This window comes from Centrocercus urophasianus, unplaced genomic scaffold (assembly GCF_019232065.1).
Source record: "Centrocercus urophasianus isolate 14NV4802_14NV808 unplaced genomic scaffold, USGS_Curo_1.0 seq_17, whole genome shotgun sequence".
NCBI classification, from domain to species: domain Eukaryota; kingdom Metazoa; phylum Chordata; class Aves; order Galliformes; family Phasianidae; genus Centrocercus; species Centrocercus urophasianus.
Window position 1 is genome coordinate 4,325,214 of NW_024884722.1, and position 16,859 is coordinate 4,342,072.

The window sequence follows — 16,859 nt, forward strand, 5'->3', positions numbered from 1 at the left end:
GTGTGTGTGTGTGTGTGTGTGTGTGTGTGTGTGTGTGTGTGTGTGTGTTGAAGCTGTGCTGAGTTTCATGCAAGATTTGCAGGGCTAAAACCAGTTGGAATCCACTTTACCACTAGAAACAAATGCAGAGCTCAGCCAAGTCTTTGAAGTTAAGAAACTCCAGTTTTCCATTTTTTTAAAATATTTGCAATGAAAACTTTTTTTTTTTTTGTCAGTTAGAACTCCTTTGGGGAAAAATGCAAAAATATTCCTCCTGCTTTATTATTCTAATTTTGGAAATGTGGATTCCTTTTCAGATGTTTACTTCAAGCTGTAGGTGATTGAAGCATAGCAGAACTCAGGTGCAAGCATGATGTGTATTCATGGCTGCCTGCCTGGTTTGTGGGCTTCTATCAGCACAGAATGAAATGGCTGTTGAACAGGGCTCAGCAGGTCTCTGAAACCTCTTTCATTGCTGTGCTGTCCCTTGGGGGAATAAACACGTGCAGACACTGGGGGTGTACAATATACAAACTTTGATACTGTATCTGAAAGTCACTTTGCAGAAGACATTTGTACATGCAGGATATGGCCTTCCTGAAGTTTTGCTTGTACACCTGTAATTCTTACTTGATACAGTTCCAATTACAAAACCAATTCCTCCAATTTAGTAAATTTGTGGTTTTTTTTTTTTAATGTTTAAATTTGTAACCTTTCTATACTGAATAAATAAATAATATTAAAATGCCCTCCTAAACCATTCTGTTTATCTTGCAGTTTGTTGCTTGGATCCCCTTATACCGTTTTCACACAGTCCTTAAAAACCAACCTCCACCAGCTGAATTCAATAAGAAAATACAAACCAAGCTGAACAATCCCGAGGGAACAAGATCCCATATAGCTTACTTAAAAGAAATGTTCAACATCTTTTAAGTAATTCCAAATATGACATGATTTAAAATAACATTAAAATACTTGATGATAATATTCATTCTATTAATGATTTTAATATCAGTGACAAGTTCCTATTTCATGTACAATGAGATTATGTCTGTGTATAAATAGATATAAAAACATGCGTATAGTTCAAATGTTCTAAAGAATAAAAGAATAAAAACATGGTAGAGGTGGTATTAATCTCCTACATGTGTACATCAGTAGCAGTATATTCTACATGTATCACTTGCTAAATTAGTTTTTTTCTATTTGAGTTGGTTTTCCTATACTGTTTCTTTGATAAATATAATTAATTTACATGAGGCCAAAATAAGCAAAAATCTAAGCCTACCTTAATGAAAGCACCCAAAGGAGGGGACGGTTTGTTCACTGTAGGCTAATGCTGTACCACCAGAGGGTTTTGGAGTTATTAGAGGTAACCTGACTGCCTCTGTCAAAAAGAGCCACTGAAAAGATTTGTTCAAGATGGTGTTAATAAACCTGACACAAACCATCTTCTGCATGCTAATAACTGCTGGAAACGTATCATGTCTAATTCATGGCTCTGCATGGTCACAAATTCACTGCTTGTTGCTGCCTCGACTGAATTCGAAGGGGGCTTGTTGTGACTTCAGCAATTAAAGTGAGAACTGTGGACTGTGAAATATATAGACAAAAGTCGTGTGGGTTTTGTTTTGTTTTTTTTTGGTGGGGGGAGGAGGAATAATTTCTTTGCAATTCACGTCATTAATTTCTCCTCTTCATCCAAGCAATGAGGTCATGGCTCGTGTTTCAGAATTTTCCATTTACAATTCTATAAATCCACTGATCAGTGCTAGAAAAATGTCAGTTGCATGCAAGTCTGTGTGCTTTTTGCAAGTCTCTAACAAGTGAGTTAATGAGGTGCTGCTTTGTTGGCTTTGCTGTGTATTTTGTTGACTTCATTATTCTTGGATGCTGGTTAGCATCCTGAATTTGCTTGGTCTGTCTCGTTGGCTATTCCCAAAGATGGGTGAATTTAGCATATGCTGAGGCAGCCACCTTAGGATGCTCTGCTGCACAGTGCTCAACGAGTGCAATGCCTTTGTTTCCCACACAGCCATGTCCCTGTGTGAGGCTGCTTAGAGGCAAGTTTTCAAGCTCTGGGCAAAATATCAAAGGTGTTTTGTCCTGGAGAACAAACAGCCCTTTAAATCTGTCACTGAAGCCATTGAAACACAGGTTGGCTTTATCTCTGCACCAGGTCTGTTGAACCTGCTGACACTTGCAATATTGGAACTCTGGCTGAATTTGGTTGCTCTCATTGTATTCTTTCTGACTTTTGCTTTTCACTGATGAAATTTGTTTTAATTAGGCAGTATTGTCAGGAGGAATTTATTTGGTCTGGAAGCCAGGAACTCCTGCTTCTCCTGGCTCTGCTGTATTTCACCTTGCAGTCTTTACAGTAGGAGCTGGCTGACAGGTCAGTTAATCCACAGATTTTTTTTCTCCAATTTTACAGGAAAGATTTAATGGTAGATACTCTAATGAGGTCTGGTTTTACTAAGAGCCTATATTTTACAGAATTATCACAGTGCGTTTCTCTGAAGCGTTACACTTAATCTAGGCAACTATTCTTTATTTTGAATGATTATTTGAGTTTGTTTAGCTGCTCACTGTACTGAGTGGAAGCATATTAATGACGTTCTATTATTTGTTATCGATCCTGATGTTACCCACAGTGCTTCCAAGAGTCAGTTTGTAAAAAGCTTTCTGTATTTTATGACAATGATTGCTTGTACATCAGTGTTGCTTAGGTATGAAGTAGAGTCCCAAATTGCTGTAGAGGGGAATGATTTGGAACCTGGAAGAAATAGAAAAATAGACTTGTCAGGGTCCATAAGGGATTTTGTAGACCTTGCTCCAAGGCAGGTCTAATTACACTTTTAGGATGCACTGGGACATGTATCTGCCAAAGGTTTCCTTTGCCATGTCTTCATATGTTGGTAGTTATATCCTTATATATTTTTGTGCTTTAACTTTCATTGGATTGTCTGACGTGAACTTCCTGAACAACATTATTTCCAACTGCCCATCCACTCACCAAAATAAACCCCTCAGTTACTTCTAATGTTTTCTCCCAGTTGCATTTTTTAATTCTCTTGCCATTCTTTATGATGTCCATTGGATTTTCTTCAGCAGATCCATTTCTTTCCTCTAGAACAATGTCTAAAATTAGGCCTTCAAATGCTGAAGACATACATTATTCACAATGAAGTTAATAATTCTCCTTATATAAGAAGATGCACAGACTCTGAAGACAAGGAGGAAAAGATGGGAATTGAGTACGAACTTTTTTGAATGGTCTAAATTGGAACTTGCTGAGATTTTTGGTGCTAAAGTTGTGGCTGAATGTGAGAGCACAGTGTAGACAACCTTGAATCTCACTTCTGTCCATTCTAACTAAGTTATCTGTTACAAGTTCCTGTTTTCTTCATTTAAGAGAGAATACTGCATTAAACAGGATGACAGAGCATCGAGGGAGGGGTTTTATAGTTGTTCCCTGCAGGATCTATGGAAACTTTTAGGACGAGTTTTATCATCTTTACTGCAGTAAGTGCTGAAAGAGGTTGTTCAAAGAAAGGAACAAATTAAAAATAAACAAGCTCCAGAGCAAATAGCTTTAATACTGGATTGCAGATGACAGTATTTAATTGTTTTGCAGTGTGTTTTTTTCACAATACAAATACGACCAGTAGAGGAGGAGATTACTTCATGCTATCCTGATAGCCCCCAACATTGTTCAGTTATGTGTCACTTAAAAATAAATCTGTATTCTCTTCAACTGAGTCCAGGTGGGCCCCCCTAGCAGAACAGCCAATGGAGAAGTTAAACAAAATGAAATTGTTTCTGTACAGGGAGATGTTAATAGTAGTTATTTGCAGTGTTATACGTATAGGATGACTGCGAGATTCTGACTAGAAGGCTTTTCAAAGGACCAGATCATCTTTTTTTAATAGCGTGTTCCACTGTTTGCTTCTCTTCCCATTCTCTCTCTGAATGAAAATGGTAATTCGAAAATGTTTTCACAAGTAAAACTGAGCTAGAATGACACAGAAGAAAGGGAATGAAAACGATCCCATTGTTAACTAATTAAAGAAGAATGGGTTCATGGAGCAAAAGTACACAGGAACCAAATGCTTTGTTTGATCCCAACACAAATGCACTGTTGTTCTATGAACGGACAGAAGAGGAGATGACCTTTTTGTTCCACTAATCTATTGATTTTATTTAAGATACTGAGGCTACTGTTCTGCAGGGCTACTTAGTGCTAATGTGTTCAGTAAAGTTTATTCATCATTTGTGAATGCTTTTTTTTTTTTTTTTTTTTTTTTACATTCTTTCCATTTTATTCTTTACTGGGTGGCATTGTGTGACTTGCTATTAATCCTTCTTAATTATCTTCCATTCCCTCTTCCAGAGGGATTGGCAGCCATTTTTGTGTTACATTCCATTTGGGAGGACTTGATGCTCTTTGCATCCTCAGGTCACATCTCCCAGTGGCAGTGAAGGATGCTGAGTAAAACACTGCATGTATCTCATGTATTATTTGGTTTTGATAGAGCTTGTTTTGGAAACCCAGACTGAAGCCTTAGTTTGGAAGATAAATTGGTTTCCTTCGTGGAATTTTATCTGATTCACTGTTTGATGATGAATTTGTCATCAAGAAGCTATTTTCAATCACTGGGTGTTGGTCAAGGAATTCTGTGTGTTAAATGTTGTTTCCATCACACTGATGACCGAATTGGTAGCCCCCAGGCCCCTGTGCTGACAACTCCACCTTCTTATGAAGCTTTATTGTTTTCACTTTGAAAAGTGGGAATAGCAAACTGCTAAGGTCAAGCACTTGATGCTCTGTAAATGCAGTTCTACTTTTAATATGTCCCTAATCCAGTAGTTAGGCGTACGTTTAGTATACCATTGAGTTACCAGCTTTTGGTACCATCAGGACATATGCACTGTATATGTGGGTATAGCTACTGACTCCAGTCCTCAAACTTGTTTTCTTCTAAGGCAATTATAAAGGATACTTTGGGGATATGTTAATGTTAAGCAGTATGTTTTCCTTACCATGTAAGTAGACATGTCTGTACCTTTTCACCTGAATTATTGCTGTGGAAGCATAATAGCAAATCTGTTCTAACCAGCTATGAGAATAGTGTTGAACTTGGGCAGTTTCATGGAGCCAGAAGCACACACATGCATTTACAGAGCTAGCAGATGCAAAGCCTGTGGGCACAATGACTGCTACAGAATTTGGTACTGTAATTTCATTTTGTTCAATTTTGGATACTTAAAATCGGACTGACTTGACAAGAAATATTGTTTCTAATAAGGGAGAAATAATTTGTTAACATAAGGAGGGATATGAAAGCAAGTCAACATGAAAAAGATGAAAAATGCTGTTATTTCTTGTGAAGTATGTTTGCAGTTACCATTCCCTGTGAATAACTTGACAAAAATTCAATGCATCAATCTATCTGGACATATTTTGTGTTACCCTATGATTGCTCTCTGTTCCTGTATTTGGATTCCTTCCTGTATCTTTTTAGCCCAGTTCTGGAGAGGCTCTAGAGCACTGAGGATACTACAAGTCTTAGTTTAGCGTTTCTTGTGGCTACAAATGGAGCTCTGACCTGTTCTTCAATTCAGTTTTGAGTCTGAAGATTAAGCATATGAACAGAAGCTTGTACAGAGAGTCGTGTCAGCTTAATGCAGGGCTGGTTTTTTGGTTTGTCTAATATCAGCTCAGGTGTTTGTGTTCTGTAGGGGGGCATGGTGCCTAGCTGCTTTGTACCTTTTCGTTTCTGGAGACCACAAACATCTCTATGGTGACAAAATGAACTTTTTTGGTGATGCAGGTTTGTATCTCATTGAGGCTGCTCCATTGTTACCAAGGATGGTTCAGTTCAGATGTTGGCTTACAGGTGTTGAGATGGGCACAAGATGAGGCATTAAAGGCGCTCCTGGAGAACACAGAGAACTTTGTGCACAGATGCTCCCCTCTCAGCAAACAAATCAGCCTTGTTTAACAAATGCTTGACAAGCTCAGTTGACCTGAAGTCAGAATGCTCATTTCAGGAAGGAAAACTTACAGTGAAAATAAACATTTTTATGGGCAACAGAAGAAAGTTCTTTTTAAAGAGTACTTCTTTGGTCCGCATTTTTGTACATGCTTTTTTTCTGTAGCGTTACTTACTGTTAAGTTCTAACACATGGTTGGAATACTCTGACAGAGCAAACCTCATTTTTTTTGTTTGTGGGTGGAAAGGCAGTGTGACAGTGTCTGACAGCAGCGTGTGACTTTGTTATTCCTGATAAAGAGTTCTGGGCACTTGAACACTGAGATTTAATTCTTTTTCTTTCAGAGTTTTAGTATAATTCATGTATTTTTGTGTGCAGTATGAATGCGTTAATTTGATTTTCACAGTGCCAATATCTCACAGAAAGATATGTTTTACTAATTAACTTTCCTTTGCCGTATTCTCTGCCCCTTTGCTCAGAATTCTACAGGTTTTATTTGTAATGCACGTGTGTTTTCCCATGGTTAGTCTGATCAAATGTGTATGGTAGAGTGCAGATTAAAATGCTTCATTTCCAAACATAAAATTGAGGTTGAAAGGAAAATTCATCTGCCGTGGCAGCTGTGTGAAGTGCTACCAAAATCTTCAGGCAGAAGCACAGATGAGGCCATTGAAATGTCCGTGCAATGGTACAGAATGCTAAACCAAGTGCATCAGGTTTTGAGACTACTACTTTTTTGATTAGTCTTGACCAATGTAACAAATTTGTATGTAAACATTCGAGATTTTAAAGTGTTGAAATGTAGATTCTGTTTGAATACTTAGGAAATCAACTGTCCTAGCTATTGTATGTGTTCAGTGTTGAATAGTCAAAGGTTAAGTATTTGCCTCTTATTGGGTTATTCTATTGGTGATATAATGTACCATACGTTAATAGAAAGCTCCAAAGTTAAAAATCCTTTCCAGTTCTGGAATATTGGTTCAGGGTATTATTTCTTGTTCTTAAATGCATGCAGCAAGTAGAAATTAAAGCTGGAGTGGCAGTTTTTAAAGCTGCATTGTTTTTCAACATGATATAGTTGCATGAGCACTGTAAATGCTTTATAAAATCCTGCTTTACGTGCATAGCATAGCTTAATCTATAAGCAGGCTTCCCTCATCTGAATTCTTAACTGGGAGCACACTTCAACTCCTTTGAACATCAGCGATCCACAATTATGAAGCACTGTCAATTAATCCTCTAATTGATTATGTCTTCAAATACTGTGCACAGTGAGTCAGTAGCTGGGCATGGAGGTGAAATATGGAATGACTCAGTGCGAGGCGACCAGCAGGCACAGACTTTCCTGGGCACGGCTTGTTTTCTTGCCCTTGGAGCCTTGTCTGGGGAGAATTTTGGCAAGTTCTGTGCATTCCTGGCTGAGCTTTTGGAAAAAGGCAGAAACAGGGCTTTGGGTAAATCTTGTACGGAGGCATTATTCCCCATTGACGATGTGAGTTTGGCCAGCGATAAAAAGGAGAGAGGTAAGGCTGCGATGGGTGTAGGAGGTAATGCAGAGTGGATCTTATGGACACTGAGGGGCTTTGGGGCAAGTGGTTGGGCATGGAGGGTTGGGTCTGGAGCTGGAAGAAAAGAAAACTGTCTGAGAAGAGCAGCTTGAGGGATGTTGGGAAAGATGGGGAAGGCTTGGAGCTGCTGAGCATGAGTGAATGCCAGGGAAAACAGCAGAAGGCTTGGAGGGTAACCACAGAACCAGCAGCTATAATGAGGAGTTGGGTTTGAGGCTAGACATAAGGACAATGCATGCTCCAAAGGGTTAGATTTGGAGAAATTCTTGGGCAGCAGGTACTGGGGGGCTCTGCACCCAGCAGCAGGAAGGTGTGTTTGCAGGCAGCGGGGCTGCAGCTGGGAGAGCTGGAGAGCAATGTGTGCAAAACAGTGAATCCTCGTCTTGTTGGAGATTACACATGCTTTTGTCTTGTGTAGTTCTTCTGAGTTGTTAAGGGTCTTATTGGTTTAAAAGGAGGAGAAAAAAAAATTGAGTTGAAGTGAATCATAAGGGTAAGGGCTTGGGGCTTAGTCTCTCTTTTTGCAAATGTCACAGAAGATGCAAAAGTTGATTTGCCTAGTTTTACTTTTTGGCACATCGTAATTCCATTCAGTGGTTTAAAAATAAATAAAAGTAAAAGTTGTGCAGAATGCCTTCACGCCTTCTGGTTGTGCTGGTGAATGTTAATGCAACACACACTGAGATGTGTATGTCCTTCTTTTGATAATTTTGTACATTTTCTTATATTTACCATGAAGTGAAATAAAGTATTTAATAATTACAAGAAGTAATATGAGCTCGTGGCAGCTCTTTAAGGGAATGATACGGGATCCCCATGATTGTAATGCTCACCTTTTTTTTTCTTTCTTTTGCCACTTCTCACAGCTGCCAAAATAAACTCCTTTTAAGACAGACTGATGTCAGCATAGCTGGTGTGTTTCTAATGGAGCATTCCTCCTGAGGCCCTGCCTTGGGTTTTATCTTTTGTCATAGCTTTTCCTAATCTCTCGTTCCAAGTTTATTGCTAGGGTCTCCTTAAGAATTTTTGCAGCAGATTTAAAGTAAACCAGCTCCATTTTGGTAATCAGATGATTTGTGTTCTGACCACGTACGAGCTTAACTTCTTTTTTTTTTTTTTTTTTTTTTTTTTTTCCTTTGGTTTCCCATAAATTTTCTCTATAACTATGCTACTTTTTCTAGGATTCTTGAGTAGCTTCCCTATGGTGGAATGTACGATGGTTACTGGCTTCCAGCTTCAGAACTGTGTCCGTGTGGTGCCATCTTTAATTTGACTTGCTGGACCTTTAATGGTGATTTTCAGTAAATATTAACTTTAAATTTTTTGTTTTTAATTTTGAAATCAGAAATATTGGTGGTAGGGTGGATGGTTGGACTGGATGATCTTGGAGGTCTTTTCCAACCTTGGTGATTCTGTGAATAATTCCCTTATGTGTTGTCCACTTCTCAAAAGTAGCGTGAGATTTTTGGGCTACAAGATCAATTTTGGTTACTATGAATAATATTGTTTGGGTTACAGCGTGTTGTTCTTTGATAACAAAAGGTAACAGAGCTTCCAAGGGTATACAATTGGGCCCTGAAAGCTCTGATTGCATAATGAATGCCAAGTTTGGATAAAATCACTTATGTTCTCGTTAGTGTCAGGCAAGCCTTTGCACATACAATTGTGGATGCTGTGGTTAAATCCAAACTGTTATTTATTCATCAAATTATCCTCAATCCATACATTGGCTGATTGAACTCCTTTTTGAGATACACTTCCTTGTAAGTGGAATACTTCTGACAATAAATCTGAAGCATCCAACCATCTTTCCTGGATAAAATGAAGCCTTACTCATTCTGTGTGTATTAATCTTGAGGGCTTGTTTGTTGGTTCAAAAAGAACAGTAAAAACAGCATGGTGACTGGGAGGTGGGAGAGAACTGTGCAGGTTGCTTTTTTTCCCTTCTTTTTTCCTCCCTTTAGACACACAGGGCACACAGGAGTGACACTGAGGACTGGAAGCACAAATGGATTCAAATGTCCAGCTCAGTCCTGCTGGCTGCGAAGCAGGGCTTTGGGGTTACTCTTGTGGGGTCAGCAGGGACCTTTTCTGTTTGTGCAATGAAATCAGGGAGCAAGGGTCTGCTGGAGCACTGAGCTGCTGGGATTCCAGTGGGGTTGTCTTTCAGTGGAAGGGCTGAATTTAATAAACCTGATGCACTCTTTCTCTTGTTGTGCTGCTTAGCTCTAACGGATTGCTGTTGATGATTTGGAATTATTTTGTTTATGTAGTCTGAGAGCAGCTGGGTGGAAATTGAGATGAAGACAGTCTTAATTCACTTTTAATAAAAGATCAATGAGTTTATTGTGAAGAAATAGGATACAGATGTAAAGTGCACTTGATAAAAGAATTAAATGTGTGTTTAACCTTCCCTTTTTGTTTTTTCAGTGCTACTGGTGCTTGACCTTTTTTGTTTTCCAGACTATTCTCTTTCTTGGTAGTTTTACATTTTAAGTTCCACTTGGACTACAAAAACAAACTCTGCTGATGTTTTCCATCTCAAATGCTTACCAAATCCCTTCGATTTTACAAAATATTCAAAAAGTAATCTCCAGACTTAAGTCTCATTAAAACCTTCGCCCTTCCTGTGGGACAAAAGTTCAGAGAAGTTCTGGTCGATTTTGATTTGGAAACAGTAAAACAAAAAATATCACGGTGTGAAATATTAATTTAGGCTTGGCAGCTTCACTGTAAAATATGCTTCCAGAAGTTTCCAATTAAAATGCAGCATATCTGGTAGTATGAGGGGGGAGAGCACCTTAAGGGGTTTTTTTTTGTTTATATGAGGGAAGGTGTCCCAGACTTCTCAGAAAATGAAGTCTTGTAGCTATTTTTATTAAGTAAATGGTCGTGTTTATATTGCAATGAGTTGACTTGGTAGAAGAAACCACGTACTCAGGATTTCCTGAGCTATACTACTTTTTAATCAAGTACTGTTGATCTTTTTAATCAAGTTATTTGACAGATGCTTCGGTCTGTGTGTCTGTCCCCCCCGTGCCCCTTTCCTTATATTTCAAAGAACATAAAGCAAAATTAGAGACATCAGACTGCTGAGAAGGACTAAATGTATGGAGCAGCCATACATTGAGTTAGAGGAATGAGTTAAAAAAAAAATAAACATATCGTGTCCTTTTAGAGTTGTGTGACTGTAAGATCATGGGAGGCACTTTGAAAATGCAGTGATTGGACATGCACGTGTATCACAGTGGTAGTAGTGGTCACTGAGGGAAACTACAGCTCAAAGGCTGCAGTAATTAAAAGCAGTTGTTCAGGGTTAGGAAATGGCTGTCCAAATGCATTGTTTCCAAAGTCAGCTAGTTATGGAAGCATCCGTATAGCAAACTGTTGGACATATGTGCAGTTGTGTCATGACAGAGTGCATTTTATCAGCAGGTGGTTACTGGGTTTACGAAGCTGAACCAGAAGAGAAGTGCTATGGGATGGTCTGCAAGGTGGTTGTTTTGGTTGAAAACCTTGTAGTTGAATATTTCCAGGATGGTTTGAGCAGTACAAACGGTGCTATGGGGACTTCTATACTGTGAGACCAAAAGCGAGATGTTTTCAGTCGTGGGTTTTTAACTGTAGTCTGATTTTTTAAATGTGCACTAATTCAATCTGAAGCCAAAGAGAAATATTTGAAAAGCAAAGTCTGAAAATCCTTACAAAGTTCTGCTGTGATAATAGCTCTGCAGTAGGAGATCCCCTTTCTCTTCCTGATGTACATTGGGTGTACGCTGCAAACTGGTGGCATTAAGAGTAAGAAGGAATATGAATAGTACTCTTGTGGACAGGGCTTTTTAAGACAATGTAAATATTTGAGTCCATAATGATTTTGAAGTGTGTCTTTTTCTTGAATACAGGCCCTCCTGTACATGACATCTAATCTGGCTGGATTCTCATGTGGAAATTTTTCACAGCCTAGGAATAAGAGGATAAGGGAAGAAAAGAGTTTGATCCATTATCATTTACTTTCATACTGAGTTTTTAACATTTTTGAGAAGGAAATGAATTGATTGCAATCACTTGAGGAATGGGAAAAAAAGGAGTGGAAGCCCTTAGAAATCACTCCGTTTGATGTAGCGGTTTCTGTGGATTGCCTTTTTAATTATGTCAATATAAAGAGAGTGCCAACACTTGACTGGAAAACTCACCCTTGTGTGTCCCTGGGTTCCCACTTCCTCTGCTGAATGATTCATGGGATGTGGGTTTAACTGGTAGAGGAAATAAAATACCTTTAAGGGAGGAAAAAGAATCTTCTATCATGTTTGGAAATAGTTTTAAAAAGCAAGCAAGGATACTGAAGAGTACCCATGGTTTGTTTAACTTTTAGCTCTAACTCTATTTTACGTCTCTGGTTGGTGGGACCTCTCTGCGTCATCGCCTCTGTGTCACTCATCTTCAGGGGAACTTATTGACAGAATTCTAAATTTGAGGGAAGAGGAAACCTCAGAACTGTTTACTTGTTTTTGCCACCTAAGTTAGGTGTTTTGATCCCCCAAATAAATACGGAATTTTCAGTGATGGATTTGGGGCTTGGAACTAGTTCGCACTGCTGAAATGTACCACCCACACCTCGCTGTGCTCACATCTGCTGCTTGGTCTCCATACGCATTTGGTGAGCATCAATGAGTGCCTTTTTTCCACATTTAGGAATTCAATTCCACACCTTTGCTCCTTACACACTTCCATGTCAGATGCCATTGCATCAGACTGCCCCTCTGGTGCCATCTGTCAACCACCACCATCCACCTTTGACACTGTGGGCCAAGGTAATAAGATGGGAGGCATTGCTTCTGGATCAGCCATCGTAATTTACTGTCTAGTGGCAAGATCTTGTAGAAGGACAATAAGTGAGCAATCTAGGTATGTAGGAGCCTATCTGTGCTTGCAGGAGAGGCATCTCCGCCACCCTGTGCTTGTGCTTTGGTGGCTGTTCTGAGATGCTTGCCTGGCTATTTCTGCCTCTGGCCAACTGAGAAAAAGTCTTTAAATCCACAAGTAACTATGCTTAATTTTTTTTGCCTGTTAATGAAAAGGAATACTTTTTCCCTAACCCTTAATCTGTTTCATCTGAATAATAGTGTCTAAGCACGTTCTTTAGGCGTTGCATTCCCATCTCTTTCAACTGCTTAGATAGTTTAACACTTCAATGCCAGGTTGAGTATTTTCTAATGCCATGAAGTTTAAGCTCTTCTGTGGCACTGAAGAAATATTGTTTTCACTTCAGATAGAAATGGGAACAAAATTATTCTTTTATTCATGTGGACAGTTGTGACTTCCATCAGACATAACATTTGTATTTCTGACTGAACAATTTAAACTTGATAGGACATAAGTAATGAAAAAGTTCATTCTTTGCTCTAAATATTGTCGGGAGTTGAATAGAAAGAGAATTAAAAGAAGCTGGAATCTCTGTAAACATCCAGAAAATGGCCTCCAAAATCATGTGTTGTTGCACTGGGGTGGATCTGTAAAGGAACAGCAGAGTTTGTGAATGTGACTTTTTACAGAATTATAGAATCACAGAATGGCCAGGGTTGGAAGGGACCTCAAGGATCATGAATCTCCAACCCCCCTGCCACATACAGGGCCACCAACCTCCACGTTTAATGCTAAACCAGGCTGCCCAGGACCCAATCCAACCTGGCCTTGAACACCTCCAGGGATGGACAGGGCATCCACAGCCTCTCTGGCAGCTGTTCCAGTACCTCACCACTCTCTGGGTAAAGAATTTCCCCCTGATGTCTGACCTCAATCTCCCCTCCCTCAACTTAAAACCATTTCCCCTTGTCCTACACATATCAACCCTTTCGAAGAGTTGATTCCCCTCCCCTCTGTAGGCTCCCTTTAGGTATTGAAAGGCTGCAGTGATGTCACCCCGCAGCCTTATGTTCATTGTTTTATTTTATATAATGAACATAATTATGTTCATCGATGTTGAAAATAAAATCAACAATTAGACTTTAGAACTTGGCAAAAATATGAATTGTTTCTTTACAAAATGATCATCATCATCATTACCTATTTAATTCAAATGAAGAACTCTTAATTGCACTGAGGGTAGCATGATGAAATCCTGAGATGTTTACAGTCTATTTTCTGTATACCTGTTTTTCCAGGCTGATATATGTAGTGAATTTCCAGTTTGAAAGTTAATTAAATATTGCCACATATGGCTATGGGGACTGAGAGTAAATGGATTAAATAAATAATGGCTCCAAGATAGATCTTTGTTTTAAGTTATAGGCCAATGAATAATCTTATTTGAAATAATTAAAAAAAAGATTTGATTAGGTTGTTATTGCTGAGGTGGTGATTTTCTGTGTAGCAGAAGGGAAAATAATATCACTGTTTAATTTTGGGGAATGTCTGCAAAGAATATCTTTCAATAAATCAAAATAGTCGAATTTCATAATGATTACCTGTAAGCTATTCCAGGAAAAATTCCGTGCATTGACAAGATAGTATTGCTATTTAATGTTCAATGGACAAATTGCTCTATCACTAATGCAGTAAAAATAAAATCCTACTTGCTGTGAAGTGTTCTTTTTTTATTAAAAGGTTGTTTCTTTTTTTTGTCGCTGTTACTTTGCTAGAATGAAGAACATTTGAGACAAGCTGCTTTCTGAGGTGCTGAGTTTTTTAGTGTCAGCACCAGCTCAACAGATCACTAGAGGATAACTTAAACACAGAGTTTCAGTAAGGAGAGCCAAAATTTCTTGAGTTCATCTTGGATAACATAAAATATACTGTGTTAATTTTATTTTTTTCAAGTGCCAAGGTTAAGTCTGTATTCCTGAGCTAATGCAGAATTTACTAAAGGAATAAGCTTGTGTTTACAGTGAAGCTGTTTCTTACTCAGTTTGTTTAGGTTAGATTAAAACCATTCCTTGCTTGTAGGAAAATCTGGAAACGTGTAGCCAGCCTGTATCTGTGCAACTGATCTGACTCTTCTTTTTCTCCTTTCCTCCTTTGTAGGGTCAGTATAGACCCTCTGACTTGTTGTGTCCAGAGACGTACGTTTGGACCCCTATTGAGCAATGTCTCCCACTGCTCGAGCTGTCCAAATACTCTCGTTTCAACCAGGATGCAAAAGCAGGTAAGGACACAAGTAATGATAAATGATGTAAACCGTCTCTCTCATATTTACTGCGCGTTGGTATTGTTTGCTTCTGAAAAGTTATAGAAATGTTGCCTTTAAGGGGGAAGAAAGTTTAAAATTCACAACTTCTGCGAGCATTATCAAGTAGATCGTTTTATCTCTGAACACATGGAACACAAGTTTTTAATCCATTCTGTTTTACAGGTAGTATGTAATTCAGAATTGACATTTTGGTGTTTTTCGGGTAATTTTGTATACTATTTTGTGAACAAAAACAAATCCTCCCTTAGATTCTAGTCTGATGAGCTCATAAAGAGGCAAAGTTAGAATCAGTGCAGGAAAGTGAAAGTGAAGAAGCATAAAGGCATCAGGTGTAAAGAAACAGACTGCTAGGTTAGCTATTCAGTCTAGCTGAAATTGTGAAGAATACAACAATCGAAACGCCACAGCATCTTGAATTACATGGGACATAAGTTGTACATTCTGTAAAGTAATTACTTATTGATTTGCATTGAAAAGTCAAAATTATTTTAAAAAATCAGGTCAGATACACTGCAAGACACAGATAATGATTTAAAGTTTGGGTACAATTTATATGGGTTGTACTGTACAAATAGAGAAGGACTGCAGGTAGCCATGTGATATGGTGGGAAATAGCCTTGGGAATATGGAATGTGGTTGGATGCACTTTGGAAAGAAAAAATCACAACCATTAGAGATCTCGGGGGTTGGACTCGATGATCTCTGGAGATCCCTTCCAACCCCTACAGTTCTGTGTGATTCTGTGATCTCTATGTTTAGGGTACGTCATATCATCATCACCCAGATATGCCATTAGATTGGTGAAAGGAAATAGGAGAAAACAAGAGGTAAAATAAGGAATGGTTTTGGAGGCTAATGGTGTTAAAGATATTTTTGTTATGCAGAAGGAAAAGAAGTGTATTCATTTAAGACTGACAGCTAAATTACTCTGCCTTTGACGATGTTAACCCCATAGAAGCTAAGAGGTATCATCTTCTCAATTCTGTGAAATTCCTGTGGGATACCAGGCTTTTAGAAACTGCAGGGTATAAAACATTGCATCGTTATCAGCACGAAATATCTCACTCCAGACATTACTGGAGCTGTGACTTATGTCCCGTGGTTAAAGGAAATTAAAACATAGCTACATGTTGAAGTGTATTGGGCCTGCTGAGAGCTTAGCCATTTGAGGTTTAAAGATTTGCTAGCTTTAAGGAAGTTACTTCTCAACAGCAGAATCAGTTTCCTCCTCCTTTCCTTTCCTCTCCACAATAGTCAGCAATATGAGTTTAATTAAGTTATGGCAAATTACAAAATGAGCGATAGAAACGATGATGTGCTTTATTCCTCCTGAATAGCTTTCTGTAACACAGCCCTCAGCTATGTCAGTTAAGTAGGTCATGATTTATCAGCGTTGGGACTTCCTACTTACAATCCGAGGGCAATAACCAGACCCACTAAACAACTGGGAGGAATGGTGTGGCTTGCACCATTGCCCAAGGCGATAAAACAGTCACTGCAAATGGTCATCTTTTAGTATGGTCTGTAATGCCAGAAGATTTCTGAAATGTTACCTCACACCAGTTTGTTCATCATATTTGGCAATTTTCAAGCTCCTTTTCCCCTCCCATAAAAAAAAAGATAGCTAATAAATGTGCTAGTTGCAGGTTATGAAAGTTCTACTTCAGAAGAGAGTGCTGCACGCTCTGACCTGCCAAGTCTCGGTGATGGGAGGAGGGTTGCTGAGTATTCATGCCCGTTACCACTCAGAGCTCTTTGCTATTATCAGGTTTTCTGAAAAAAACAGAGATATTCACAGAAAATAGTAGAAAATTTCTGAAGTATTAGGAAATATTCATCATTATTTATGGAGGATTGTGCCTGTTTTACATTATTTGGTTGTCCCATGCTTCAGTGTTTTCAAATGTTTTGAAGTATTGTTTTCCATGTCCTTGTCTGACGTCTAATACTTTTGTTAACAGTTGGAGGATGAAGAGAGGAGAGGCAAACTGAACGAAGTTGTTAACTCTTTATACATCAGAGATGAGTCTAGAAAAGTGTCTAGCAGTTAATAACTGAATAAAGCAACCACAGGCACTGTAATAACTCACCTTTTTATTACTTAGGGTGGTAAATCATGGGTGCCC

At 38.7% G+C, this 16,859-nt stretch overlaps 1 protein-coding gene across 6 annotated transcripts in view; it reads left to right on the forward strand.

Annotated features, from left to right (window-relative positions):
• Positions 1 to 16,859, forward strand: part of ATE1 (arginyltransferase 1) — a 69,941-nt gene that overhangs the window by 40,474 nt on the left and 12,608 nt on the right. For all 6 annotated transcript variants that reach the window (XM_042818018.1, XM_042818015.1, XM_042818013.1 and 3 more), the window contains one exon: positions 14,568 to 14,688. In XM_042818018.1, coding sequence (XP_042673952.1) covers positions 14,568 to 14,688 — 121 coding nt within the window. The remainder of the gene's footprint in view (positions 1 to 14,567; positions 14,689 to 16,859) is intronic.